The sequence below is a fragment of a genome, unplaced genomic scaffold (assembly GCF_019419815.1).
Source record: "Pyrus x bretschneideri cultivar Hongxiangsu unplaced genomic scaffold, Pyrus_bretschneideri_v1 Contig67, whole genome shotgun sequence".
Lineage (NCBI taxonomy): Eukaryota > Viridiplantae > Streptophyta > Magnoliopsida > Rosales > Rosaceae > Pyrus > Pyrus x bretschneideri.
The window spans coordinates 144,590-171,723 of NW_025999806.1; the positions used below are offsets into that span (position 1 = coordinate 144,590).

At 40.7% G+C, this 27,134-nt stretch overlaps 1 protein-coding gene across 2 annotated transcripts; it reads left to right on the forward strand.

Moving 5' to 3' along the window:
- The first annotated feature begins 15,729 nt into the window (after nucleotides 1–15,729).
- Nucleotides 15,730–22,076, forward strand: LOC103940589 (serine/threonine-protein kinase Nek5-like). Of its 2 annotated transcripts, none has more exons than XM_048573389.1 (14): nucleotides 15,730–16,239; nucleotides 16,331–16,397; nucleotides 16,523–16,588; nucleotides 16,710–16,756; nucleotides 16,864–16,909; nucleotides 17,044–17,124; nucleotides 17,206–17,251; nucleotides 17,368–17,417; nucleotides 18,075–18,156; nucleotides 18,263–18,312; nucleotides 18,933–19,006; nucleotides 19,348–19,399; nucleotides 19,491–20,126; nucleotides 20,264–22,076. In XM_048573389.1, exons 1-14 carry the CDS (start codon nucleotides 16,142–16,144, stop codon nucleotides 21,740–21,742), a joined length of 2,874 nt encoding a protein of 957 aa, XP_048429346.1. In that variant the 5' UTR covers nucleotides 15,730–16,141; the 3' UTR covers nucleotides 21,743–22,076. The 2 variants fall into 2 exon arrangements, with proteins under 2 accessions (XP_048429346.1, XP_009349010.2); XM_009350735.3 differs by having other exon boundaries at nucleotides 15,731–16,239; nucleotides 17,209–17,251.
- The last annotated feature ends 5,058 nt before the right edge of the window (nucleotides 22,077–27,134 follow it).

Here is a 27,134-nt window from a genome sequence, read left to right on the forward strand (position 1 = left end):
TATATAGGAATTGTAATGGCAAGTAGTAGTGCGGATGCGGCAATGACCTCCACGCGTCTTCAACTTTGTCAAAGATCTTTTGACAAAGTTGCACGCGTTATCTGAAAAGCCGAGATTGCGGCTTTATCACCCACGCTTGTCGGCAACCTCCACGCGTCTTCAACTTTGTCAGAGATCTTTTGACAAAGTTGAACGCTTTATCTGAAAAGCCGATATTGTGTCTGAAGAGTTGGCGAACTTTACGCAGGAAAATCCGGCTTTGAAGAGTGGTGTCTCTTCAATTCTGAATCGGTGATTGTTTCGCCTCTCATTTTATAGAGGTGATCGATCACCTCTAACATGCACACTTTGAAGATTGCCCATTTGTGAACATCGTCTCCGGCCCGTTGAGATTTTACTCCATCCAACCCTTCTCTTTTAACTTCTTGAAAAATGGCTAACCCATCTAACCCATCTAACATTTGCTTAGATTTGAGTCTCAGCAGTGATCCGGTCGCGCCGCGTCAGGGTAAAGTATGGTGCCCGTCTTTCTTATCTTCTAATGGCCCTCTTACAGGTGAAGACTCTGTGATGACGGATGCAACAACAGCTACGATAGTAGCTCGGAACCTCCTCACTCCTAAAGATAGTCAGCTGCTTTCAGGACGGTCCGATGAGTTGGCTGTTCAAGAGTCCCTAGCTCTCAGTGTTCAGTGCGCGGGCTCTGTGTCCAACATAGGCCAACGCCTACTTGCTCGATCCCGTCAAGTTGAATCATTGATGGCGGAGGTGGAAAATCTTAAGTAAGAGATCAAACAGCTTAAGTACGAGAATAGAAGTTTGCACGTGCTTGCCAATAATTATTCGACAGGCATGAAAAGGAAGCTTGATGAGCTGCAAGAATCTGAAGGTCGAATTCAAAGTGACCGTCAAAGGCTTGCGGCTTTCTTCCAGAGGCACCTCTTTCCTGCGTCATCTAGCGTTCCACCAAGTATTGGGGCCTCGAATGATCTATCTTCGATGCCTCCCGCTCATGGAGTTTTGCCAAGTAGTGGGGCTTCACGTAAACAACCTTTGTGAAAGCTCCATCTTTTTTTTTTTTTTGTACGCACTTGTAATTTCTCGGAGATTAATGGACATGCTTTATTTTATTCAGTGTATTGTGCTAAATACAGATAAAACATATACATCACCAAGATGTGTTTTTTTTTTTGTTTGTTTTTTTTTTTTTTTTTCACTTGATGCCGTCCATCATCATTCCCTTTTATTTTATTTTATTATTTATTTTTTTTTTCTTTTCTTTGCTTTTGGTGGCGCTGATCCACCATTCATTTATATATATATATATATATATATATTTCAGATGGTGCCAGAAGCACCACCATTGTTTTTTTCTTTCTTTTTATTATATATATTTTTTTTTCTTTTTGCACATGGTTCCAGAAGCACCACCATTGTTTTTATTATATTTTTTTTTCTTTTTAATTTTTTACTCTTCTTTTCAAAATGGGCTGATGGATTCCACCATTATCTTTCTTTATAATTTTTTATGTCTTCCACCATTACCTTTCTTTATAATTTTTTTATGTCTTCCACCATTAGTCTTCTTTTCCCTTCTTTTTTTTTAATATATATTTTGATGATGGGCAGAAGATGGAGCAGAGCTTCGGGATACCGGTGCTTCAGCAATGAAGGGCATGGGGTCGAGCTTGGAGTCGGGAGCTTGGAGGTAGTGCAAAGCGTCGAGCTTCACGACCGGCTAGTCGTTTGACGGCGGTCACTGAAGTTTCTTCGCCGATTTTGATCATGGTGGCCAGGGTGACGAGCTCGAGGTTTGTTGGCAGCTTGAGGAGACAGAGGAAAAAAACTACACCATCGCCTTTGAGCACAGGTAAGGAGCACAGCCATTGAGCACGGGCACCGAGCACAACCAACAGACTCCAGCTGGTTAATTCCTTGGGCTCCCCCAAAGACAACCTTGCTTCACTCCGTCGTCCTCGTCTTTCCTTTCTGCCCAAAGAGAGTGCCGTCAACCTCCAATCATCGCAACCGTCATTCTCGAGCTCTTCGACTCCAGCTGGCCTCTCCACCTTCCCCGCCGCATCGGCGCCAGTGACAGCGGCACCACCTTTCCTCTTCATCTCAGACCTTCACCGTATTCACATACCAGAAGTACAAAGCGTCGAGCTTCACGACCTGCTAGTCGTTTGACGGCGGTCACTGAAGTTTCTTCGCTAATTTTGATCATGGTGGCCAGGGTGACGAGCTCGAGGTTTGTTGGTAGCAGCGGGGAGACAGAGGAAGAAGCCCTTCCTCCTATTTTGCCATGGAAGATGAACCTCCAGAATCCGAAGCTCCACTACTAATACCGCTGAGCACAGCCATTGAGCACAGCGACGAGCACAGTCACAGCAGTGAGTTCCCAGCTATCGCCACAATATATGAAGTACCCACTGTCGCTTTGAGCCTGATAGGAACTGTAAATTGGCGGCCCCGAATCAAACGCCCATCTAACTCCCATCGAATTTCTATCCACTAATTGTATTGTTCCATCCAGTAGAGCAACTAATGCAGTTCTAGGTTCATCCTCCGTATGGGAGTGAAGTCTTCTGCTTGGAGAGCGAGAGACGACTTCGAGCTCCTTCTGCTGCGACCCCAACGGCTGCAATGCCCTGCTCTCCCCGTTCTCCCAGTTCAAAACGTCGCCGTCTCTAGTCTGGTAAAAAATCGGAAGCTCCAACTGGCTGCTGCTGACCGAGTTCAACACGGCGCCGTCATAGCTCCGAGGCAGACCGACAATCTGGAAGTCGGTAAGATCCGAAAAGTCGGCGTTTCGGGTGAGAAAACCGGCGATCAGTGCTACGAGTAGGATAAATATCGGAATTGAATTGCAGCGATCCATCGGCGAAGATTGGATGGAGAAGAACATGACGCGTATTGATGATTTAGCTGAGGGGTTTTTGGATTTTGGGGAGAAGACAGCGTCGGAGATTCGAAACGTCGGCGGACCATCCACTCTTAGGATCTCCGACTCCATACGGCTGCGTTGCCTGTCAGGATGTATTTCTCGTGACTGATTTTCCAATCTCGAAATTGGATCCGGAAATTTAAGAGAGAGAAACAGAGATGAAGGCTTGGAGCCGAGTGAGGATGGGCTTTGAGAGTTGGGCCCGAATTTGTAGCTGGGCTCGTTAGCTTTGGGAAGAGGAATAAAAAGTTTTGGGGCCAGCCCTTTTTTTTATCAAAAATTTTTATTTTTTTAAAATTTATATATATATATATATATTTTTTTTAATAATAAACTGTAATAATAATTTTTTTTTGTACAAAGAAATAGTTGCCTTTGTAATAAAATCCCTTTTTTTTTTTTACAGGTACTTACTGCATTCATAGGTTTCCTTGCTGTCTTTTGAAGGATTACCCATGTTCACAATTGGTGGCAGCTTCTTGTGAATTTGGAATTGGTGACGGAGTGAGCAGGATGTGGGTGCAACTGTACTCTTTGCCTGGTGCTTGTTGCAGTGCGCCACTTTTTACCATGTGGTGCTGTGCAAAAGACTGCAGCAGGATTTCGCTGTGTAGTGCCTTTTGGTCACGGTTTTCCCTCGGCGGTGACTTTGTTATGCACATTGACCTTACTGCTTGTCGTGGGCTCTTTACCACTGCTACTTGAAGCTTGTTCCAAAGTGTCACTTTTATCGTGTGTGGTTGTGCAAAAGACTGCAGCGAGTTTGTGCTGTGTAGTGCCTTTTGGTCACAACTTTCCTCGGTGGTGATGTTGGTGTGATGCTCACCCTTGTAATACGGCTTTGTAACCAAATCATTCCTTTAAAGAAATAAAGTATTCATAGTTTGAATTCGCTTTTTTTTTTCTTCAAAGTGTTTGTGTTGTTGTTGGTGATGTGACTGTACTTGAAGTTTTGAAGTTTCAAGTTGCCTACGTACCCTTGGTTGAGGAGGGATCAAGTCATGACGTAGTTCAAATGAGTGATGGTTTTGATGATGATTTTACCGTACACAGTTTATGCTCTTGCGGGCCAGGAGCGTGGTGCGTTTGCTTTAGGGGTAGTAGCGCTTCAAAAATCTGCCATTGATGGGGCCGATCTTCAATCTGTCTTCTGCCATGATTAAGTAGGCGCCATTGGTGTAGATCTCTTGTATTACGCAGGGTCCATCCCACTTTGATGTGAACTTGCTTTTTGTCTTATGAGTTGTAATGATAGGCCTACGCAATGCCAACACGAGATCTCCGGCTTGGAAAGACCTTGGGCGGATTTTCTTGTTGAATGCCTTGGATAACCGTGCTTGGTAGCATTCCAAGTGTTGTTGAGCTTCGAGCCTTCTCTCATCCAGCGCTTCCAACTCCTGAAGGCGCAACTTTGCATTTTCTTCATCAGTCAAGCCTTCTTGTATAGCCATCCTTAGTGAGGGGATTTGACTTTCGAGCGGTAGAACAGCTTCTACGCCATATACGAGAGAATAAGGTGTAGCTCGGGTAGGAGTCTTATGTGTAGTCCTATATGCCCAAAGTGCTTCACTTATTCTTTCATGCCAGTCTCTCTTTGTTCGACCGATTACCTTTTTCAGGAGGTTGCACAGCGTCTTGTTGAATGCTTCTGCGAGGCCGTTGGCCGGAGCATGATACATGGAAGACTTGTGCTGCTTGAACTTGTATTTGTCACAAAGTTCGTCCACGAGTCAGTTGGAGAACTGCTTTCCGTTGTCAGTGATAATGTAGCGAGGCACCCCATATCGGTGGATGATATGCTCCTTGATGAAACGAACAACAGTTTCCTTTTTTACTTCCCTTAAAGGTATGGCTTCAGCCCACTTGGAGAAGTAATCTGTTGCAGCTAGGATGTAAGCTTCCCCTGCAGATGACTTTGGCGTAATTGGTCCTACAACGTCCAATCCCCATGCGTCGAACGGCCATGAAGCAACTGTAGGGTGTAATGGTTCAGGCGGTTGATGTATGAAGTTGATGTGGAATTGGCAAGCTTGGCACCTTTTGGCGTGTTCCAGGCAGTCCTTCACCATGCTCGGCCAGTAGTAACCCATTCTTTTAAGCCGGAAATGTAGCTTTGGTCCAGACTGATGTGCCCCACACACACCTGAATGTGCTTCTTCCATGGCTTGATTAACTTCTTCCTCACCTAGGCATCTCAGGAGCACTCCTTCAAAAGAGCGTCGGTAGAGTGTTCCTTTGTAGTAAAGGAAGCGAGGTGGTCGTCGACGTATTTCGGAACGGTGTCTAAGATCATCTGGAAGCTTTCCGTGCTCTAAGTAGTCGATCAGCGGCTGTCTCCACTCTTCAGCATCGACTGGAAGTACTGAGATGACATTTGTATCATCTAGTGACATTTCATTAACGAGCGGAATCACCCATCTTTGGCAAACTGGCACGTCTGTAACTTCATCTTTTCCTAGTGTCATACTCGAGGCTATATTGGCGAGAGCGTCTGCCATTTGATTTTCCTTTCTTGGCACATGTTCTAGTGTCATAGCTTCGAACTTTTGTAGCAGTTGGGTCGCTAGCCGGAAGTATGGGACGAGATCATCTTTCCTCACCTCATATTCAGTTAAGAGTTGATTGATTATGAGCTTGGAATCGCCATACACCTCAAGAGCTATGATTTCCATGTTGATCGCCATTTGGAGCCCGATTATCAATGCTTGGTACTCAGCAACATTGTTGGAGCATAGCTGATTCAGTTGGAAGGAGTAAGGTAGTATTTGCCTTTGTGGCGTCATGAATACTACTCCTGCCCCCGCTCCGTCTGCTCGTGCGGATCCATCGAAGAACATCGTCCATGTCAGGAAAATATCGATGTAGAACACCTCTTCGTCAGGCAAGTCGTCTGAGATTTTCCAATCAGCCGGGATTGGATGATCGGCAAGGAAGTCTGCTAGCGCTTGTCCCTTGACAGCTTTAGCTGAGACGTAGATGATCTCATATTGATTAAGAAGCAAAGCCCATTTAGCGAGTCGCCCCGTCAAGACTGGCTTAGACATAACGTATTTGACAGGGTTGGCTTTAGCAACCAAGTGGATGGTGTAAGCATGCATGTAATGTCTGAGTTTCTGAATGGCAAACACCAAAGCGAGGCACATCTTTTCTATTGGGGAATAGTTCAACTCAACGCCGGTGAAAGTTTGACTGAGGTAGTAAAGTGCTCCTTCTTTTTGGGATTCATTCTCTTGCGCCAAGAGTGCTCCGATTGAACTTTCCTGAGCAGCAATATACAATATGAGCGGTTTCCCGGGCACAAGTGCCCCCAGGACAGGTGGACTTGACAAATATTTTTTTATGCTTTCGAAAGCATTATGGCATGCTTTGTCCCATACGAATGGAACATCTTTCTTTATAAGGCGACTAAACGGTTGACAACGCCCTGCGAGGTTGGAGATGAAGCGTCTGATGAAAGCTAGTCGTCCTTGTAGACTTTTCAGCTCATGCAGGTTTCTTGGCTCGGGCATGCTTTGAATGGCCTTGATCTTTGATTGGTCTACTTCAGTACCACGGTGCTTGACGATGAAGCCGAGGAATTTTCCAGAGGTGACGCCAAACGCACACTTTAACGGGTTCATCTTGAGGTTGTATTTTCGCAGCCTTTCGAACACTATTCGCAGATCCTTCAAGTGGTCTGATCTTTTCTTCGTCTTAACCACAACATCATTTACGTAACATTCTACATTCTTGTGTAGCATGTCATTGAAGATTTTCTGCATTGCACGTTGATACGTAGCTCCAGCGTTCTTCAGACCAAAGGGCATCACCTTGTAGCAATAGATGCCTTTTGGAGTATGAAAGGCTGTTAGCTCCTCGTCTTCGAGGGCCATGCGAATTTGATTGTACCCAGAAGAGCCATCCATGAATGATAATGCCTCATGGCCAGTGGTTACATCCACCATGATTTCAATGATTGGCAAGGGGAAGTCATCCTTTGGGCAAGCATCGTTGAGGTCCCGGAAGTCTACGCAAACACGTATTTGTCCTGATTTCTTAAGGACAATGACGATGTTGGAGATCCACATGGGGTATTGCACTTCTCGAATAAAGCCTGCTTCGATTAGCTTGTCGATCTCGACCTCGATTTGTGGGATAAGCTCAGATCGATAGCCTCTTTGAGTTTGCTTTATCGGTCGTGTTCCAGGCCTGACCGCAAGATGATGAACAGCGATGATAGGGTCCAGGCCGGGCATTTCTTTGTAGGTCCAGGCAAAGACGTCTTTGTACTCTAACAACAGTTGATAATACTCCTCTATCTCATCTGTACTTAATAATGCACTTACAAAGATAGGCTTTGGTTCCTTGCTTGTACCTAAGTTGAGTTCCTTGAGATCATCGACTGTGGCTTGCCCCCCATCTTCGAGCTGTGGTGGCGCAGCAATGACATCTTCCTCGGGGATTTCGTCTTCTTTACTTTCTTGAACCGTGATATGGAAAACATCTTGGACCTCCTCTTCAGTGCTGTCTTCTCGAGCTTGTTGGCATAAGGATTGTCTGGTGTGGATGATAGTACACCTTCTTACTTTCAGTGGTCCCTTTGTGTCGACCTCTAGGATTGCTTGGCGCTTCATCCTTGAAGGAATCAAGCTTCGAATGTCGTCTTTTTCTCCTAACCCATCGAGCTTTTCTTCCTTTGGTGTTGTCTTCCTCTTTCCAAAAGGTTTCTCATTATCTTCAAATTTTTCTGAAGCTGATCGTTGCAGAGGAGAGATAACTGTGTTGCTTTGTTTCTTAAGCTTTAACAACCTTTCAAAAACAGAGCTTTGGGATGTTGGCGCGTTAAGCCTCTTGAAGACAGGGGTTCGGTCTTGACCACCAATGCGATTAAGCACTGAAGTTCTGGAGCTTGAATGGCTCATCCTATCGAAGACCGACGTCCGAGGGGAGGGTTTAGGCTCTTCTTGGTCTTGTTCAATGCTCACGCTGATGTGTTGAGAGCTAGTGTTTTTCGCTTTGTTTGAAATCATCACAGGTGCATTTGGTGTGAAACCAAGTCCGGCTTTGTTGTTGTCAACTCCGTAACCATGCTCCTTCAACTTCTTTTGAGTTTTGGTGAGGTTACGTTCTTCGTCATTGACAGTGTTTGAAACCTTCTTTCCAGCCACCGCAGAAGAAGCGAAGTCGTACCCGGCCTTTGACATGAGTTCGTAGGCGTTAGGGTCGAAACCTTCCTCGGTCCTTTTAGTTGGAAGAAAGCTTGATTCCACCTTCTTTGGTAGAGCTTTTATGAAGCCTTGTGGTAGTCTTGCGACCTTAGCACCCCCTAGCTGTGTCAAAGGTAAAACTGCATTTGTCTTGAGCAACTTCACATTATCCGCGTGCCACTGTGTGTCGGCTTTTCTTGTTCCAGTTTGGAATGGAGATTGACCATTCTTTCTTCTTGACATCGGGATATATCGAAATATGGGTGCGTTTGGTCCTTCTGACGGCACCCTACTCCCTTTGGTTGTTGCAGGTTTAGCAAACTCGTCATCGTCTTTGCTTGAAGATGGCACAGTCTGCTCTTTTTGCTTTTTAGGCATGACTTGCCACTCCTGCTTTGTAGGTGCTGCTTTGCCCGTGGATCTGATATCTTCCGGAAGGGCTTCGGTTACCATGTCTTCATCCATGTAGAACTTGGCGTCTGCAAAGTGTGATTCGGCTTCGGTGAATGGCTTGGTATCACCTTGGATCACCTTCACCCCTTCTCGGTAAAATTTTAGGCATTGGTGAAGGGTGGACGGCACTACCCCCATTTGCGTGGATCCAAGGTCTTCTTAAGAGCAAGTTGTAGGAAGTTCTTGCATCAATCACGTGGAATATCGTGCTTGATTTGAGCTCACCAATGGTCATCTCTACTCGGATCATGCCCATCGCCCTTTGTCCTCCTTGGTTAAAACCCTGGATCAGCAGACGGCTCAGGGATAGTTCATTCACCTTGATGCCGATTATGGTCATTGTTGATTTTGGCATGATATTTATGGCCGACCCACCATCCACAAGCATGCGGTTGACTTTGTATTCCCTTACGTACCCTGAGACAAAGAGAGGATGGTTGTGAGGCTTTGATCCCAGTAGTAGGTATTCGTCAGTGAAGTTAATTACGTCATGGGTGGCACAACATGTGGCACATTATGTGGCTGAAGCTTCGAGCCTTCGTCGTTACTTTCTCGCACTTCGTGGTCGCCGGGACCTACCAGGACTACTGCTAGTGCTCTTCGTATTTTTTTTGGCAATGGTAGCGCTTCCTCGATGCTAAAGTGTGTTGGCAGACCTTCTTCAGGTGTGAGGGTCTTTTCTACCTCAGTGGCGATAGCTTTGCCTTTTGAGGGCTCTTCTATTTCTACTTCAACCATGTGACAGGCCATGGTAGTGCACTGTTGGAAAAAGTCATTCGGGAAGTACTCACACAAGGAAACGGGAATGCGTGGCTCCTGCTCCATAGGTTCCTTAGCATATGTTGTTTTATTATGCTTTATGTTTCTTTTAGGCTTCGCATTGTTGCGGCCGTGGTGATTTCTTCTTTGTTCCACATTTGGCTGTATGACTCGTGGTCTTGGTTTCCTTGTCTTTTTGTAGGTTACCAATATCCATCATTCTTCATCATCAGCATGTGCATCTTGGTCGCTTCTCTCCAGTGATGGTTGTGTAGGGGATGCCGTGCAACTTGAGCATTCACGGGAACGGTCAGGTGTTGTTTGGAGAGGCACAGGATTAAACGATCCAAACGCAATTGTAGTGGTATGCGTTGCGGCCGTGTCCTCAAGATCGAGCTCAATTTGCCCTTGCTAGCTTCATGATGAGTTCTTTAAGAACGAAGCACTTGCCAACAGGATGGCTCACAATACGATGGTACTTGCAGTACCTAGGATCGTTTGTGCGATTCATTTCTTCAGGACGCTTGCATTCGGGTAGCTCAATCACCTTTTTTTCCAGCAAGTCATCTAACATGGCAGCCATGTCAGAGTCAGGAAACGGGTACGTTTTCTGTTCCAACTCTCTCAAGGTGCTCTTGTATCTGTCTTGGGTGCGAGGAGGCTCACTTGTCTTTATCTCTTTCGCTTTCTTCTTGGAGGAGATCTTGATGGGCGCTGAGGAGCTCTTGATGGGCGCTGAGGAGGTCTTGATGGGGGTAGTGTTGACGGTGAAAGCTTCCTTAGCGGGCTTCTTCCCAGTCTTGTCTACATTTGGGGCGAATACTTTATCCTTGTTGAAGTTAGTAATCGGCTCATTTTTCCCGTGATTAGCGATACTCAGCTCCATGTCGTGGGAACGAGTTGCTAGTTCTTCGAATGTTCTTGGTTTTATGCCTTGGAGGATGTAATGTAACCCCCATTGCATGCCTTGAACACACATCTTAATGGCAGAGGTTTTAGAAAGCCGATCTTTGCAATCCAGACTTAAGGAGCGCCATCTATTTATGTAGTCGACGACGGGTTCATCTCTCCATTGTTTCGTACTGGTCAGCTCTAGCATGCTTACAGTACGACGAGTGCTGTAGAAACGGTTGAGGAATTCCCTTTCTAGCTGGTCCCAACTGTTGATAGACTCAGGTTCGAGGTCAGTGTACCAGTCAAAAGCGTTACTTTTCAGCGAACGCACGAACTGTTTGACGAGGTAGTCTCCCTCTGTCCCAGCATTGTTGCAAGTTTCAATGAAATGGGCGACATGTTGCTTCGGGTTGCCTTTTCCATCGAACTGCATGAATTTTTGGGGCTGATAACCCCTTGGCATCTTCAAAGCATCAATCTTCTTGGAGTAAGGCTTTGAGTACAGTACGGAGTCATGCGAGCTTCCTTCGTACTATGTCTTGATAGTGCTTGCAATCATTTCCTGTAGTTGCTGGATAGAGAGAGATCCCATGGACGCCGTTGCTTGGTCTAGTTTCAGCTTCTCTTCGACTTTCTCTGCTGGAGGCTCCTCTTCTTCGTTGACTTCTTTCTTTACTAGGCCAACATTTGGGTCGACTTTCACGTCGGGCCGCGCATCTAGTTGGTTGACGAGTGAAGCAATCTGCAAGTCCTTCTCTTCCACAGTCCGTGTGAGCTTTGCAATTGCTTCATTCATCTGAGCTAGCTGCTCCTCGATTGAAGTTGCTCCAGTGGTCATGACTTGCATGGTTATACTGCCGCTCGAATCAGTGTCAGAGAGTAGGGACTCTGAGTATTTCCTCGGGCTCTCCCCTTTTGATGCCTTTAGTGAGGCTAGGGTGATCACAAGCTCGTGCCTCAGGTGCTCTTGTTCCTTTGACAGAGTTAATGCAGGGGCGGAAGCCGCGGCAAAAAGATCTCTTGCCTTACTTCGGGTTATGATGCCCGAAATATCACCACTTGCGACGATGATGTTCTTGTTCTTTGCTTTGATTGCAGGAACAGCTTGATCCTTTCTTGATGCCATTTGCGTTTTTCGATGATTTGAGGATAGAGATGAGAGGTAGAGATATCCCACCGGGTGTGCCAAATTTGTAAACACGAAAAATTCCTGAAACAAGAAACAAGAATACGTGTACAAAATATATTTTTGTATTAATGATTTTGGGGTTACAATCTCTTTGTAATTTGGTCCTCTGATTCTATCTTCGTAGGGTGTAGGTTTGTGGATGAGTTGTTGATCCAAAGGGCCGTCGGGGCTTGATCTAAGGATGAACAGTTGATGAATGGATCTTCAAGGGGCGTTGGGCTTGATCTTGAAGAATGGGTGTATGAGTTTGTTGATCCAAAGGGTCGTTGGGGCTTGATCTTAGGATGAACGGATGATGAATGATGAACACTTTCTTCAAGGGGTTGTCGGGGCTTGATCTTGAGTTGGTGGGAGTTCTTCAAGGGCCGTTGGGGCTTGATCTTGAAGGAGGATTTGACGAAGAACGAAAAGTGATTTCTTGATCCTTCGGGATTTGCTTGAGAGCTTTAGAGTTTCAAGGCTTCAAGGTTTTGGTGTAATGTCAATTTCTCTTTTCTTTCCTTCTTCAAAATGAATGCCTTGGCTTCTATTTATAGAATTCCAAAACTTGATTTTTGGATTTAAATAATCAGATGAAATAAATCATTTCTGCCAGGTATTGACACGTGTTCTATTTGATGACTTTTCCAATTTATTTCGATTTTTCGTTGAGTCACACGCTACATGTAAAATTTATGTGACACGTGAGCGTTGAAATTTTAATTATTGGTCAACATTCATTTCACCGAAATTTTGATGTCTACAACGTTGACTCGATTTTGAGACGATGTGTGACTCACTCGATGCTTAAAACCATTATCAAAGATATTCGGTTGCTGCCTCCAAATTTTGAGGCAATTTCTTGGAGGCATGTCTATACAGAGTCAAGCTTATTTGATCTAATTGGCTCTAGTTGTATTAGGGTTTAGGGGCTTCCCTCTAAGTTGTTTGTTTATTAAAAAAAAAAATGCCAGAGAGGGACTAATAAGAAGCTGCGTTATTTTGGAACACGTGAGCAAGGTAGGAGTGTGTCCTTTTCCACGAGACTCATTTACCAGATATTCTGCGCTGTTCTCCATAGTTTCATGTGCGCATTCCAGACGCCAGACAATAATCCATTGGCTGCCCGAGATCAAAACCCAGCTGGACTAATCACAATTTCACTCGTGGCATTCTAAATGGCCAAATCAAATTTCCCCCGTGTCGTGGGCCTAGTGGCAGGACACTGAAATTGTAGCTAGTGTCTAAAACATTGATGTTAGTAGAAATACCAATACATAAATTTGTAAAAATATTGACAGATATATTAAACATCAATATCAACATTAGTTGCTTTTGATAGAAACGATGAAATTTTATGTCAAACATTGGTTTGAACGAAATATAAGAGTTTCTCCGATATTTAACAGTTGTGTAAAAAATAGTGACTATATCTATCAATTTTAGCTTAAATTTAAAAGTTTATCCGATATGAGATAACATTTAGACTTTATTCTTCCCTTTTTTTTTTTTTTTAAATTTTTTGAATATTTTCATAAATATATTGACCGTATCAAAGAAATTTCAAACGCAAAGTGTAGCACAACATTAGAAATGTTGTGCTCCGATGGAAGGAACACCACTTGGCGCACGTCAGACAAAGCACATGGTCCCGAAAACCAAGAAATGAGAGATTTTTCAGTGTGACCGGTATACGTGGTGGTACACCACATGTTACTATACAAATGATGGAATATGTGTGTTAAAAAGTTAATAACTTAAAAAATAAAATCTTTCATCATTTTTATAAAAACACGTGATGTACTATCCGTATTTATGTCACAATGAAAATTTTCTCCAAAGAAAGGAGCAAGCTGACACACTGGTCACTGGTGTACGTTACTGCGCTTTGTTAGTGTTGTGCGCCTCTGTATTTGTTAATTGCATGTGCATGTTACGTATAATACACTAATCATTGGTCGAGTTGAATCAAATTTGTCAACTCCCAGCCTCCATGGAAGTCTGTGCTTGGCTTTCAATTTTGCAAAAATACTATTTTTACCACTTAATTGTACCATCTCTCTAACAAAGATAAAATCTACATACGTTGGCGACCTTACCTCTATTAAAAAGATGATACAAATGACACTACAACCTAGTAGTAAATGTAGCAATACTCTCTATTTTTTGTGGTCTGATGTCATTACTCTCTATTTTTTGTGGTCCGATGTTCGTAGTAAAAGTTTAGGGTGATTTATTTCGAGAGAAATGGTAAGAGTACTCTTTTAAAAGTGAGACTTTACATGAACTATTTGTCACTTCAATATTGCGTTAAAAAACATGAATGACAAAGAGTCTATAAAGAGTATTAACTTTAAAAGAGTGTTCTTAACATTTCTCTTGTTTGGGTTGACAAATTATTTTACATATTAGACCTTAATTCAAGAGAAAATTTTATGCTGAAAAATAAAATGACCACTGACTTGTGCCCAAGATGAAACAAGTTCATTAAATTAAACTAAATTTCTTTTACGTCAACATATTTCATTACTTTTTAACAGAATAGACTGAGAATAGACTGAATCTCCATTGCTTTAAAGTTTTAAAATTTAAATATAACAGTTGAGTGAGCGATTAAGCTACCAGCTGTGGTTAGCAGCTTTCTAACATGATAATTACCTCATATTGCCCGATGCAAACAATCGGGGAAGTGCTTTTTGAAACATTTTTTTTAACTTCGTACACACTCTTATTTTAAATCTAATGATTGATGTTATTTGATTTATTTAATTAGATAATTATAAATAAAATAACAGTGTGAAAATCACTTTCCATTCCATTACTCTAATTTGACATAATTCATTTTCTTTGAGTTGCGCATGCATCCAATTTTGATGGTTCTAGTATAAACTACTCAGATTTTTCTTTTGGTATTAAAGAATTCAGATTTGGAAAAGTAAAATGAAAACTCATCTTACCAAAATTAGGTGAGAAATGTCGGTGAGCTCTCACATGTGACGTGGGAGCTACAAGTTTTTATATCGTTTTCTTCAGATGCCTTTTCAAAAAGAGAAATTGTATTGCAACTTAACAATTTTCTCTTTCATGCCACTTTAGCACTACAATCTAGTGATATTTCTTTTTAATGGAAAGTGAGAGGTCTTAGGTTCGATTCTCGCTAAAGGCGAATTTGAACCATTATTATTGTAAGCCCATTGTGAGGCTAAGCCCACCACTTCCACTTAATATAGATAACATCAATTGTTAAAAAAAAAAAACAATTCTCTCTTATAAAAATGAAAAACGCCACTTAATACTACAGTTTAGGGTATTTTTCTTCACTTGTAAATGAGAGATCTTATGTTTGATTCTCGTCAAAGGTGAATTTGAACCGCATTATAGCTAGCCCATTGTGAGGGTAAGCCCACCCCCTCCCCTATAGTATAAATAATATCGCTTGTTAAAATAAAAATGATACTCCCAATATTTTGCTTAAATAGATGCGAAAAATTAATAATCATAAGGCATAAATCGAATCAGAACATCGCCATACCCCTTTATACGACGAACACAACCTAGATAGTCACACAATTTCACTCAATTTCATTGAGATCATCATCCCGGTCCACTTTTATTTTCTTTATTAAGTTGTCAAATATTTTAAACCTTTGAATCTAATCAATTATGGCTAATATGCATTTGGTCATGTTCTCAAAATAAGGACCGTAGGAGAGCAAGAGTGTTTTGTATCATCTTTGTAATAGAGACTATTTACTTATATCGGTAAACCTTACTTCTAATTATTACAATTTCTAATTTTGAAAGGTAATTGATAAAAGTCGAACTACCTAGGAGGCCTAAATCCCTATTTTCTAAGAAAGAAAACAACATTAAGCAAGATGTTTTTTTTTTTGTCCAGCCCAATTTTACGACCTATTTTCATTGCACATGAAATTATAAGATAAAATTGTAAATATGTGTAGTCCCACTCGTAAAAGGCACATGACACATGTTGCATACGTAAAAGAAGGGATTTGAAGATCTAATTTTTTTTTTCTTGACCAAAGAATTATAAAATAAAAAACTAAAAACATGTAATTTTTTTTTCATTTTTAACAAATATTATCTACAAGGTGAGGGGTGGGCTTAGCCTTACAATAAGTAATCAATAATGTAGTTCACATTCGCCTTTGATCAGAATCGAATATAAACCTTGCATTTACCAGTGAAGATGAATAGAACTAAACTGTAGTACTAAATAACCTAAAAAAAAAAAAAATCCAATTAAATACATAAATAGAGAAGAAAATTAGAAAAAAAATGTTGAAGTTGGACAGCTACCTGTGTCGGCGTAGAAGGCGGCACACCCATTTCCCACAATCGTACTCACACAAGTCCCGCCCACTCTCTGAATCCGAAGGTAGAGAGAGAAAGTTAAGAGGAGAGAGGAAAAGAGATTGCTTTGCTTACTTAGAAAGTTGGCTACAGATTTCTTAACACCATGATTAGCTACTAACTGTATTTAGATAATGCACACTTTTCAACCGAACCACCCCAACCCCACCCCTAAACGGCACCGCTTTTGAGCAATAAGTGGCGACCGGAGCAGCGGTTGGCGATCCATGGATTGACATTCGAAATCCGCCACTGTTAGTTTTTGAGAAATGGCGTGAGCTTTGAAGTAAATGCTACAACTCATTGTATTCATAGGCACTGCGGTGATTTCGATATCTCAGTGGATCGAGGGAGCAAGCGATGGAGTCCAGGATGGATCAGTATGAGCTCATGGAGCAGATCGGCCGCGGAGCTTTCGGCGCTGCCATCCTCGTCCACCACAAGGCGGAGAAGAAGAAGTAGTTTATATACTCATATGTCAATGTGTGTGAATTTGTGTAATGTATGGATTCAGATTTGAGGCTCATTTGGTTTTGATGCATTTCTCAGATATGTGTTGAAGAAGATCCGCCTTGCACGGCAGACGGAGCGGTGCCGGCGATCCGCCCATCAAGAGGTAGGTTCAGTTCAATACTCCAGTTTTCCAATTTCCTTAGCATTACTTGCAATTTTGTTTATGTTTGTGTAATATTCGGTACAAATTTGGTTTTCTTATTTATGTTTGGGAATTTGGAATTCTAGATGGCTCTTATTGCCCGAATTCAACACCCGTTTATTGTCGAATTTAAGGAAGCCTGGGTCGAGAAGGTTAGACACATTTCTTTTTTAGTGAATCTGTGTTTGTGCGTGGGGATTGACATATCGAATTTGTAGTTTTTTTTTTCGTTTGTGTTTTTCCTAAATCGGAAGTGATGCATTCAAAATGTAGGGTTGCTATGTTTGCATTGTCACTGGATACTGTGAAGGTGGAGACATGTGAGTTATCATAGTTATTACAAACTTCATTCATGGGTCTTAACTTGTATAATGTCATACTCCCTTAATATTCTTTAAACCATTGTTCCCATCTGTAAACTTATCAGGGCCGAGATGATGAAGAAGTCCAATGGGGTGTATTTTCCCGAGGATGTTAGTATACTTATCTCTTTTTCCAAATCAGCAAGCCCGTACACACACATTTATTTTCCTTCCTGATGCTTATATTGAATGTCAGAATTCAATCTTATGGTCGGTTTGTGTTGGTGAATGTGGGAATTGCTCAGAAACTCTGCAGGTGGTTCACACAGCTACTATTGGCAGTTGAATACCTGCATTCCAATTATGTTCTACATCGTGATCTAAAAGTATGTTTGCCAATACTAGCACTTGTCAACTGAGTATGTAGTTTAAGGGTTTTTCAAGATTCATATGGTGTTCTCTTTTAGCAGTGTTCCAACATCTTTCTCACCAAGGATCAGGATATTCGTCTTGGTGAGTTCAAGATGGATTTGAAAATTGTTTTATGATATTTTTGGCCTTCATACTGATTTTTCGGATGATAATGTGTTTGTCCTGACTTTGTTCATCCTCGTATGGTATTTATACAGGGGATTTTGGTCTTGCTAAAACTTTGAAGGCAGATGACTTGGCTTCTTCGGTATGTGCTACACATGGGAATTTCTTTTATCTCTGATTCTCTGTGTGTTATTTGTTTATCTTAAAAACCCTTACTTTGCAGTTGGAATAACTCATAGCTCAAGATTTAGTTTCAGAGTTCGAATTACATATGATTAATGTTGTTGTTGTTGCTTCCGAAGTTTGATATCTTTAATTGCTAGTAATACAGTGGTGCAATAAAGTTCTAGAGTTGATAATGACCTCGATATGTGTACAACCAAATAGTAATGTTATAACGGAAGTTGTCAAATCATTAGATCCTTATTCTAAGTTGGTGTGGCTTTGTATGAAGCTATTGTTCAACCTTTTTATTTACTAAAATTCCCCTTTCCTTGCTGCGCTCAAGAATTTAGCATGAGAATAGATGAAATTTCTACATATTCTGCATAACTAGTCACAATTATTTCCATAATTCCATCACAATCTTACCTAATTCTTTTATTTTCGTTGTATCAAATTTTGAGCTTATCCTTTTTAAGATTTAAGAAAATGAGTGCTTAGAAGGTTGTACTGTTTCAATATACAATAAACAGGTTCGTGGTGCTTATTCTTAATAGTTCAGTTACTTACCCCTGATGATGATACAAAACATTCGTGATATTTGCGGAACTAACTGTTTCCCTGTACTTCTGTGTAGGTGGTTGGGACCCCGAATTACATGTGTCCTGAACTGCTTGCGGACATTCCTTATGGCTTCAAATCTGATATTTGGTCCCTAGGTATGTTGTCTTATAAGTCACACATATTAGATATTTATTTCTTTACACTTCTCTGATTTGTATCTTTATTTAACCTGTGGTTGAAAATTGTTGATTGTTTGGCCAGGGTGTTGCATATATGAGATGGCTGCTCATCGACCTGCTTTTAAAGCTTTTGTAAGATTTCTTACAAAATCTTATTGATTGTTTAAGTTCCATATCTTTTTGTATGAATTCCAATTTACCCGACAATCAGTTAACGTTTTTCTTTTATACTGGAAGAGTAAATAGCATCTATAGACTCTAATTTATTTTGCAAAAAGTAGATAAAAAAAAAAAAACAAGAAGAAATTTATAGTGTTTTTTCCTTTTCAAATATGAGTTTATAGGAATCCTTATCATGTCCCCGTCCGTAATGCAGTGTATCTGTGTGTAATTAGGAATGATTTTTCATCTGTCTTTGAAGTGGCCAACAATGTACCGTGTATCTTGAACCTCCGTCACCCCAAGTCAATGAAAGAACTTATCAATAGAGTAATTTTTGTCATTTACAGAGTTCAATAGTGTAAACTGTAAATTGCTGGGTGTAATGGTTAACGACTTTCTTCAACTAGTCAACTTTTTTTGGTCACAAGGGAGGCCAGAGAAGGGGGAATTGGGTGTGAGGGTAAATGGTGTCTACTACACGAGATACAAACCCTGACTCTTTGACTAGTAGACTTAATGCTGTTGTGAACCATCTAAATATTTTGACCAGTTAATCTAATTTAATGTTTGCATTATGCATCGTGTTTCAGGATATGGCAGGATTGATAAGCAAGATTAATCGTTCCTCTATAGGTCCTCTGCCTTCCTGTTATTCGCCATCCTTGTAAGTTTCTTCTGCTTTTCAGAGTCTCATTTTCTTCAAACATGCACAACAGTAACATGCTATTGTGCTGCATTACTGTGCCTTATGCCCCCGGTATCATGAATACGCATACGATATTATATACATATATATCAACATGGTACTACGTGCAGACACAAACATAAACTTATAAATCTATGCATATTTGAGTATTAAATGTTTTCCTGCTGATACAGAGAGTGGAGAAACACAAGTTTCCACTTTTTTCTCTTCTTTCCAATAATGGCTTTATTGCTGATTTGCTGTTGAAAACTGGATGATCTATAGCATTATAATCAATCTATTTGAAACTATGCATGCAGGAAAACACTAATCAAAGGCATGCTGAGAAAGAACCCTGAGCATCGGCCAAGTGTAAGCCTTCTCTCTACAATGCTCTTTGTCAAATCGACAATTTTGAGTACAAGAACTGCGTACTAACAATCACTACTGTATATTTTGTCAGGCATCTGAAATTTTGAGGCACCCGTATCTGCAACCTTATGTTGATCAGTATCGTCCATCATTTACCACTCGAACAGTCTTCTCCCCAGAGAAGCGTGTATCTGTTGGTCATGAATCTCGGAGAAACATGGCAGAAAGCCACAACAGTAATGGGTCAAGCAGTGATAAAGATGGTTTGCCTTCAACTGAGAAAAACATTCCAGAAATGGACACACACTGTGATAATAAAGCTACTGAGACAGATATAATTTCTCTTGAGGATGAAGATGGCTTTGATCAGCTCCTGCCTACTGAAGAACATGACCGAAATATGTGCACTTCAAAAGTGGAAGAACAGTTGATGAAACCACCTCATTCTGAATCTAATGTTGAATCGAAGCAACCAAAGACCATTAGGAATATAATGCTGGCTTTGAGAGAAGGAAAAACTAGGGAACATAGCTCACCAATGAGAAGTAATCGGTCTAAGGTTTGTCTGCCGCAAAGAACTAATGTAGAAACAGTGTCTAGAATACCCAAGCTGAGTGATGTCTCTCCTGTTATCAAGCCCAGTCCCGATGCACCAACTGTTGCATCTTCAAAAGCAACCCTCGATCCTGCAAAACGGACACAGGGATCCCATCCTTTAAAGCATCAGGTAATCAGTAGTTATGATTTAATGTTTTTTTTGTTTGATGGGGCCTCGGTGTCCCCCTTCCTAGGGGTTTATTTAAAAATTATTATGTACTTTATGTATTAAACTGATATTGATGTAATCTAGTTTCTTGTTTGCAGTTGCCAGTAATTGAATACTCACCGAAATCTAAACCCAGACATGATGGTACTCCCCCTTTTCCTATAAAACAAGTTGAAGATGGACTTCCAAAGCCTAGGCAAAGAACCCCTCCTACACTGGCTAGACGTCCTTCATTCCCTGTACGGATGAAGCAAGTGGGGGTCGATGTTCCGAATGCGGTGAACTATGGTGCAAGGATAAGTCCAAGGGAGATAATCCAGGAGCCTGAAAAGAATCCCCCTCAAGTGCCCAATGGTTGCCTATCAAACTCTCCTAGAGAAGTCCCGCAAGAGCCTCAAAGATATCAAGAAACTATTTCAAAAGGATTGCAAATGGACAGCAGCAATTCTGTCTCCTCTTCTGCGTCAATTCAAGGATTTGAGATTTGTGATGATGCAACAACTGCTTTTATTGACATGAGAGTGCAGGTGCTTCCTGATTATGGGAGCGTCACCCGCACTGAGAGTACAGAGTCTCAACGGAGCTGTTCACCCGCTTCTCATTTTCATTCAGTGATATCTGAAACTGCTGAAAAAGATGGGAATGATAATAAGTCTGAATGCTTAATTGAAACCTCTGAGGCTATTCTAGATCTTCAGAATACAGCTGCTGGTGACCAACAAGTGAGTTTAACTGCCACTCTCAATCTCCCTGACCGGGTTTCTGAAGAAAGATTTATTTGTAATGATCATACCCCTGTAAGTATGCCCAGTTGTACGCCTGATACAGTGGATCAAGCAAAACATACATCTACATCTAGTGGTCACGACAAGTTCACTGCAAGGGAACATCAATCCCCAGTAGCGGACACTACCCTTTCTGTTGCCCCTCCCATTTCATCAAGCCAAAATTTATTTCAACAAGATCGAGGAACGGGTTTGCAAAATCGGTTAATGGAAAAGTCGGCTGCAGCTAATCTTGCCCCTGCTTTTGATGACATCATACATGTGATTAGGCATAGTAGTTTTCGTGTTGGGAGTGATCAACCAGTAATGGAATCCGTGGAGATGGGGGTTCAGAATGTGGATGTTGGTAAGATGATAAATGTGGTAAGGGATGATTTGGAGATGCGAAATGCGACTGACCTTGTGGCTCAGAAATCATCAAACTCTGCTGAGACAGTGAGCCCAGAATCAAATAACTCTGATCTCTCTAATGTGAAAGAACCCGAGATAAGAAACCCCGTTCCTTCAGCAAAAATATCCGGATCCTCTGAGCCTACAAAGTCCAGTCCTCCGGCGGAAGAGGAAATACCAGAGAAGGAAATCATGGATGTCAAGTCTTTTAGGCAGAGGGCAGAAGCACTAGAAGGACTACTAGAATTGTCTGCAGATTTGCTGCAGAATAACAGATTGGAGGAACTCTCAGTTGTTTTGAGGCCTTTTGGGAAAGATAAAGTCTCCCCAAGAGAGACGGCTATCTGGTTAGCAAAGAGTCTGAAAGGAATGAGGATTGAGGATGGCGGTCGGAGTTCATGAAGCATTCTTCACTGTAAGCATTCTCAGTTTTTTGTCATGCCTCAGAAAATTCAAATCCAATTTGAATTACAAAGACAACGACCAGGTCTCGATTTTTCGCTCTTTTTTTCTTCCTTTTCCTTGATTTTGTAATTCTTTGCATGAATTTGGTTGTACATAGCGACCATACGAACTCTAACATTGTCTACTCGCCAAGTGTATGATACGGTGTAGCTTGCAGTCAATGTTATTAGGCTTTTTAGCCAAAATAGTCTTTGAGATTTGCATAACACATCACTTTGGTCTTTAAGATTTGAAATCAATAAAAGTGATCCCTGAGATTGTCCATCATCAATCATTTTCGTCCTTCCTTGCAAAACTATGTTAAATAAGGATCAAAATGACAGATATGCCTTCAATTTAATAAACAATAAGCCAAAATGATTTGACAAAAATTAAGGGTATTTTGGTCATTCTATTCTTATTTAATGGAGATTTTTCAAGGAAATACCAAAATTAGTGATGGTGGACAAACTTAGGGACCAATTATATTGATTTCAAATCTCAGGACCAAAGTGAGGAGTTATGCAAATTTTAGAAACCATTTTGGTTAAAAAACCATGTTATTATTATGGTACACAAAGTATTTGGTGAACTTGTTGATCAGGTTCTTGTTCTTCTTTGTCGAAATAAAACGAAAGGATGGTAGTATATGGAGAGAGACGAAAACACTTATGACAGTTCTTTGGCTAAGATTCGATTAGTGTCGTTTTAGGCTTCTACGTTCCAATACTTTTTCGTTAATATTCTTTTGAAGCACTTCTTAATACTTGTACAAGAAGCACTTGGATTTTTAATTAGCAGTATAATATGAGCAGAAATGCTTTCTATAAAAACAAATACAAATAAATAAAGAGAGTTTTAATGAAAATGACTTTACAAAAACAAAATCGTAATAAAGAACACTCAATAAACTATTTTTTGTTTAACTATGAAGATCAAAACATTAAAATAAAAGAAGCTTTAATGAAAGAGAAAGACTAGGCTTCTTAACCCTTTAGGAGATCCTTAAAATACTTTGTGGTCTATTCATAGAATTTCGTGCTCATAACTAGAATTGTTAATATTGTAAATCACTTTGTAAAAATCATTTATACAAAAAATCAATTAAAATTAAGATCGTGTAGTCATCGAATGGTATAAAAACATATGGACAAATTTATAGTAAAATCATTATGAATTGTCTATCTATTTACTAAAACTGATTGACCAAACGATCTTAGTTTTAATTGATTTTTTTGAAAATATGATCTTTGCACAATTGTGAATAGGCCGTGTTGGAACCAAATTCGCAAATTGCTGCAAACGTTGGAGTTACACAAGTTCGACTACCTGTAAGAAAGCAAATAACTGTGAATTATCCTAAGGTACTAGTGTGGTATTGCTAAAGGCTTTCCGACGGTCAAGTTAGTAAGCAATTTTGAGACTCAAGCAGTGGCCAAAAGAATAGGCAAAAAGTAAGTAGGAGTTAGTTGTGTTACGAGAGTTATGCGCTGGATGAGGGTATTTATATTAGTCGGGGACCTTTTAAGATATGGAATCCGTATTAAACCGGCAAAGTCCAAGAGGAAAACTAGGATTAAATATTGTTTCCTACTTAGGACTGTGGTTACTTGCGGCGTATGCCAATTCTTATGTTGTAGGAATATCCAAGAATATAGGAAACTCATCCTAATCATATTAGGTTTCTGTATCTTGCGGAACAAGAATGGTCAATCTTAGCGAAGTTGGCAGACTTACCTTTTCGGAGTACAATATGATGTGGTTGCATCGCTATTCTGTTTGAGCAGCTCAATCCGATCGAACCTGTTGAATCATGACTAGACTTCTAAGGTACGCATATTTTGATCTGTCTTACTCTGGTCTTGGAAAATCATGGTCTCACAGTTGCCCTTAGCTATGTATCTAAAAGACCATTCTACTTGAGGATGGGTAGTTATAAAAATACCATGCATTTCGGAGTAAACAGGAATAGTTACCATTTGATATTCTTTTGACATGTAGAGATCCAGTCTCGTTATTGTTAGGAGGTAGTAGAGACGTTCCAGAATCGGGTGCGCGATCTCGAGAGTTGTTCCATAGAAAAAATTTATGAAAGATATCACTTCACGTGTGTGCGAAAAACAAGAAGCTAATTTTTTTTTTTTTTGTTATCAAGTGATTTTGGCTGTTAGATGCACAGATCTTGAAGCGAGACATTTAGGATTCAACAGTGAGACGATTCTAAAAGATCCTCTATAATTATCTCGAATTCACTCTTCATTCTCACTTTTCCAGACTCTCCTAAGCGTAAAATACTTTTTAAAATTTCCAACCATTACCTATCTTCAATTTTTAGACTTTCGTTTTTATTGGAAGAAGATCTACTTCCTGTCTACTTCCTGTCAGTTACCCTAGCTGGTGGGTAGCATGGGTGTATGCATGGGGTGCTGTCATTTACCCTAGCTGGTAGGTAGCATGGGTGTGTGCATGGGGTGCTATCTAACAATTTGAGTATGGCTGTCATTCTCACTAATTCAAGGGATTGCTGATCTTGCTTTAGTTATTAGGTGATTAGGCGTAAATCAAGGAAGGAAGATTGTTTCTTCTTCCTTGTTTTGTTCCTTGTTTTTCTCTTCTTCCCACGCTTATATATATGAGTTATCTTTGTACTTTGTTTCTTCATAATAGAAAATACACCTTCAAATTTCAATATGGTATCAGAGCAGTGATCCTAATCGACTTGCTTCTAGTTTCTTGAGAGATTTGTGAGCTTTTCCTGATTCCTTATCATGGCTGAAGAGAGTTCAGTGCATGGCCAAGAAGTTAGCTCGCATGCTGCGCCATCTTCATTTCATTTAGATGTTGATGTCAATCCAAATCAACGTCTTAGTTCTGTCCTACTAAATGAGTTCAATTATCTTCCCTGGGAGAGAGCAGTCACTCTCGCCTTGGAAGACGATAGAAACTTGGTTATGTTAATGGTGTTATTCCAGCGCTTGATGTGTCTTCATCAGATTACAATGACTGGTTGTGCAAGGACCAATTGGTCTTGTCATGGCTACTAAATTCTATGGATCGAAAGATTGCAGAAATTTTCAGCTATGCTGAATCCTCCTGCATTCTTTGGAAAAATCTCAAAGAAATGTATGGGAATCAGAATAATACAGCTCGAGTGTTCCAATTAAAAAAGGATATTGCTGGTCTACAATAGGAAGGAAACTCATTTGTGCAGCACCTTGGGAAGTTAACCACTATGTGGAACAAGTTGAATGTCTATCGGCCACACACCATTGACGCTGCCGTGCTGACCAAGAGAACTGAGGAAGACAAAATATTTCAACTTCTTGTGAGTTTAAGTCTTGAATACGAAGATCTCAGGAGTCATGTCCTCATGAATCCTGATCCTCCCTCATTCTCAAGTGTGTGTGCCACAATTCAAAGGGAAGAAACTCGCAGAAAAATCATGACTGTGGAATTAAGGGCAAATATACCAGAAGCTAGGGTATATTTCTCTAACCACAGAACTAGTGAAGAGAGGGGCTACAAAGGAAAGAAACCTATTGTGAAATGTAGCTATTGTGATACTGGTGGACACATACGAGATCATTGATGGATTCTCCACCCTGAACTAAGGCCCAAGTCTTCTAGGGACAACAACAAAGGTTTCCTTAAGGGTTCACACAACTCATCCTACAAAGCAAATCATACTGTTAACACTCATTCCGAGGGAGCACAGAAGTTCACCTCCAATCCAGCTAACCTGATCAATGAATTTGCTGCCTTCCTTCACAAGAAACAAGGTCATGGAGACAATGAAGGATCAACTAGTCAAGGTGACAACAAACAAGTTGCTCTACTCGGGCAGTGTGCTGGTTTTTTGGCTGAAAATGAAGGAATGCCATAACAAGATATTCCAGGTATCTTACAATCCTTCTCAACTGCTCTTAAAGTAGGTAATGTGCATGATTATTGGATTATAGATTCAGGAGCTACTGATCATATGACTAACAAGTCTATAAATCTGCATAATTTTGAAAAACTCTCATGTCCATCTTAAGTGTCAGTTGCTAATGGCAAGGGTGCTATGGTTGTAGGGAGAGGGAAAACACATTTGATTTCTAGTGATGTCGAGTATGAGGCTCTTTATGTTCCCTTATTCCCTTTTCAGGTCTTATCTGTTGGAAAAATCACAAACTCATTGAACTGTCTTGTTATTTTCTCCCAAAAAACTGTGGTTTTGTAGGATATCACCACCAAGAAGACGATTGGTGAATGTTTTTTCTTAAATGGCCTCTACTACCTTTCCAAGCATGTCCACATTCCTAAGGTTTTCCAAGTCACACTTCAAGCCTGGTTCAAGAACAACAACTTTGGCACCAATGACTTGCACATCCTTCTGATAAAGTTCTGTCCTTTTTGTTTCCAAACCTGTGCAAAGTTACAAGTTCCTGTGATGTTTGTCAATTCTCTAAGTTCACTAGATTACTTTTCACTTCCTCCTTGTCTAAGGCTAGTAATCCTTTTGAAATCGTGCATTCCGATGTTTAGGGACCAGTCCTAGAGTCATTTGACAGATACAAATATTTTGTAACTTTTGTAGATGATTTCACAAGTATCACTTGGTTGTATCTTTTGAAATTTAAAAGTGAAGTGCTGAAAGTTTTTCAAGATTTTCATAGACTTGTAAACACACAATTTTCTTCAAACATTCATGTCTTATGATCAGATAATGGCTTCGAATATATGTCCCATAACATGTCTCATTATCTTAGCACACATGGTATATTACATCAAACTAGTTGTGTTGGAACACCTCAACAAAACAGGGTAGCAGAAAGGAAGAATATAGATCTACTTGAAAAAACTAGAGCTCTTATGTTTCACTCGAATGTGCCTAAAAATTTTTGGTCATAAGGTGTTCTTACTACTGCATATCTCATCAATAGATTACCTAGCAAGATATTGAACTTTAAATCACCTTATGAGGTATTGAAAGATAGACAGATCAATCTATCCTATTTGAGAGTTTTTGGATGTACATACTTCGTTCACATTCAAGCACCAAATTGTGACAAACTAGATCCAAGGGCTGCCAAATGTGTTTTCCTAGGCTATTCATCCACTCAAAAGGGTTACAAATGTTACAATCCAACAATTAGGAAAATAGTTGTTTCAAGAGATGTGAAATTTAAAGAAACTATGCCTTACTTCACTCAACCTCTGGACTATTCTAGAGAGGGGGAGAATTTGCTTGATTTGTTCCCAATACCATATCCAAGTGAAGAGGATACAACAGATATTTCAAGGGACCAGGTATTGAATGAGGTTGATTCTCGCAACCTGCAGAATTCTCCACATATGGTCCCTGAAG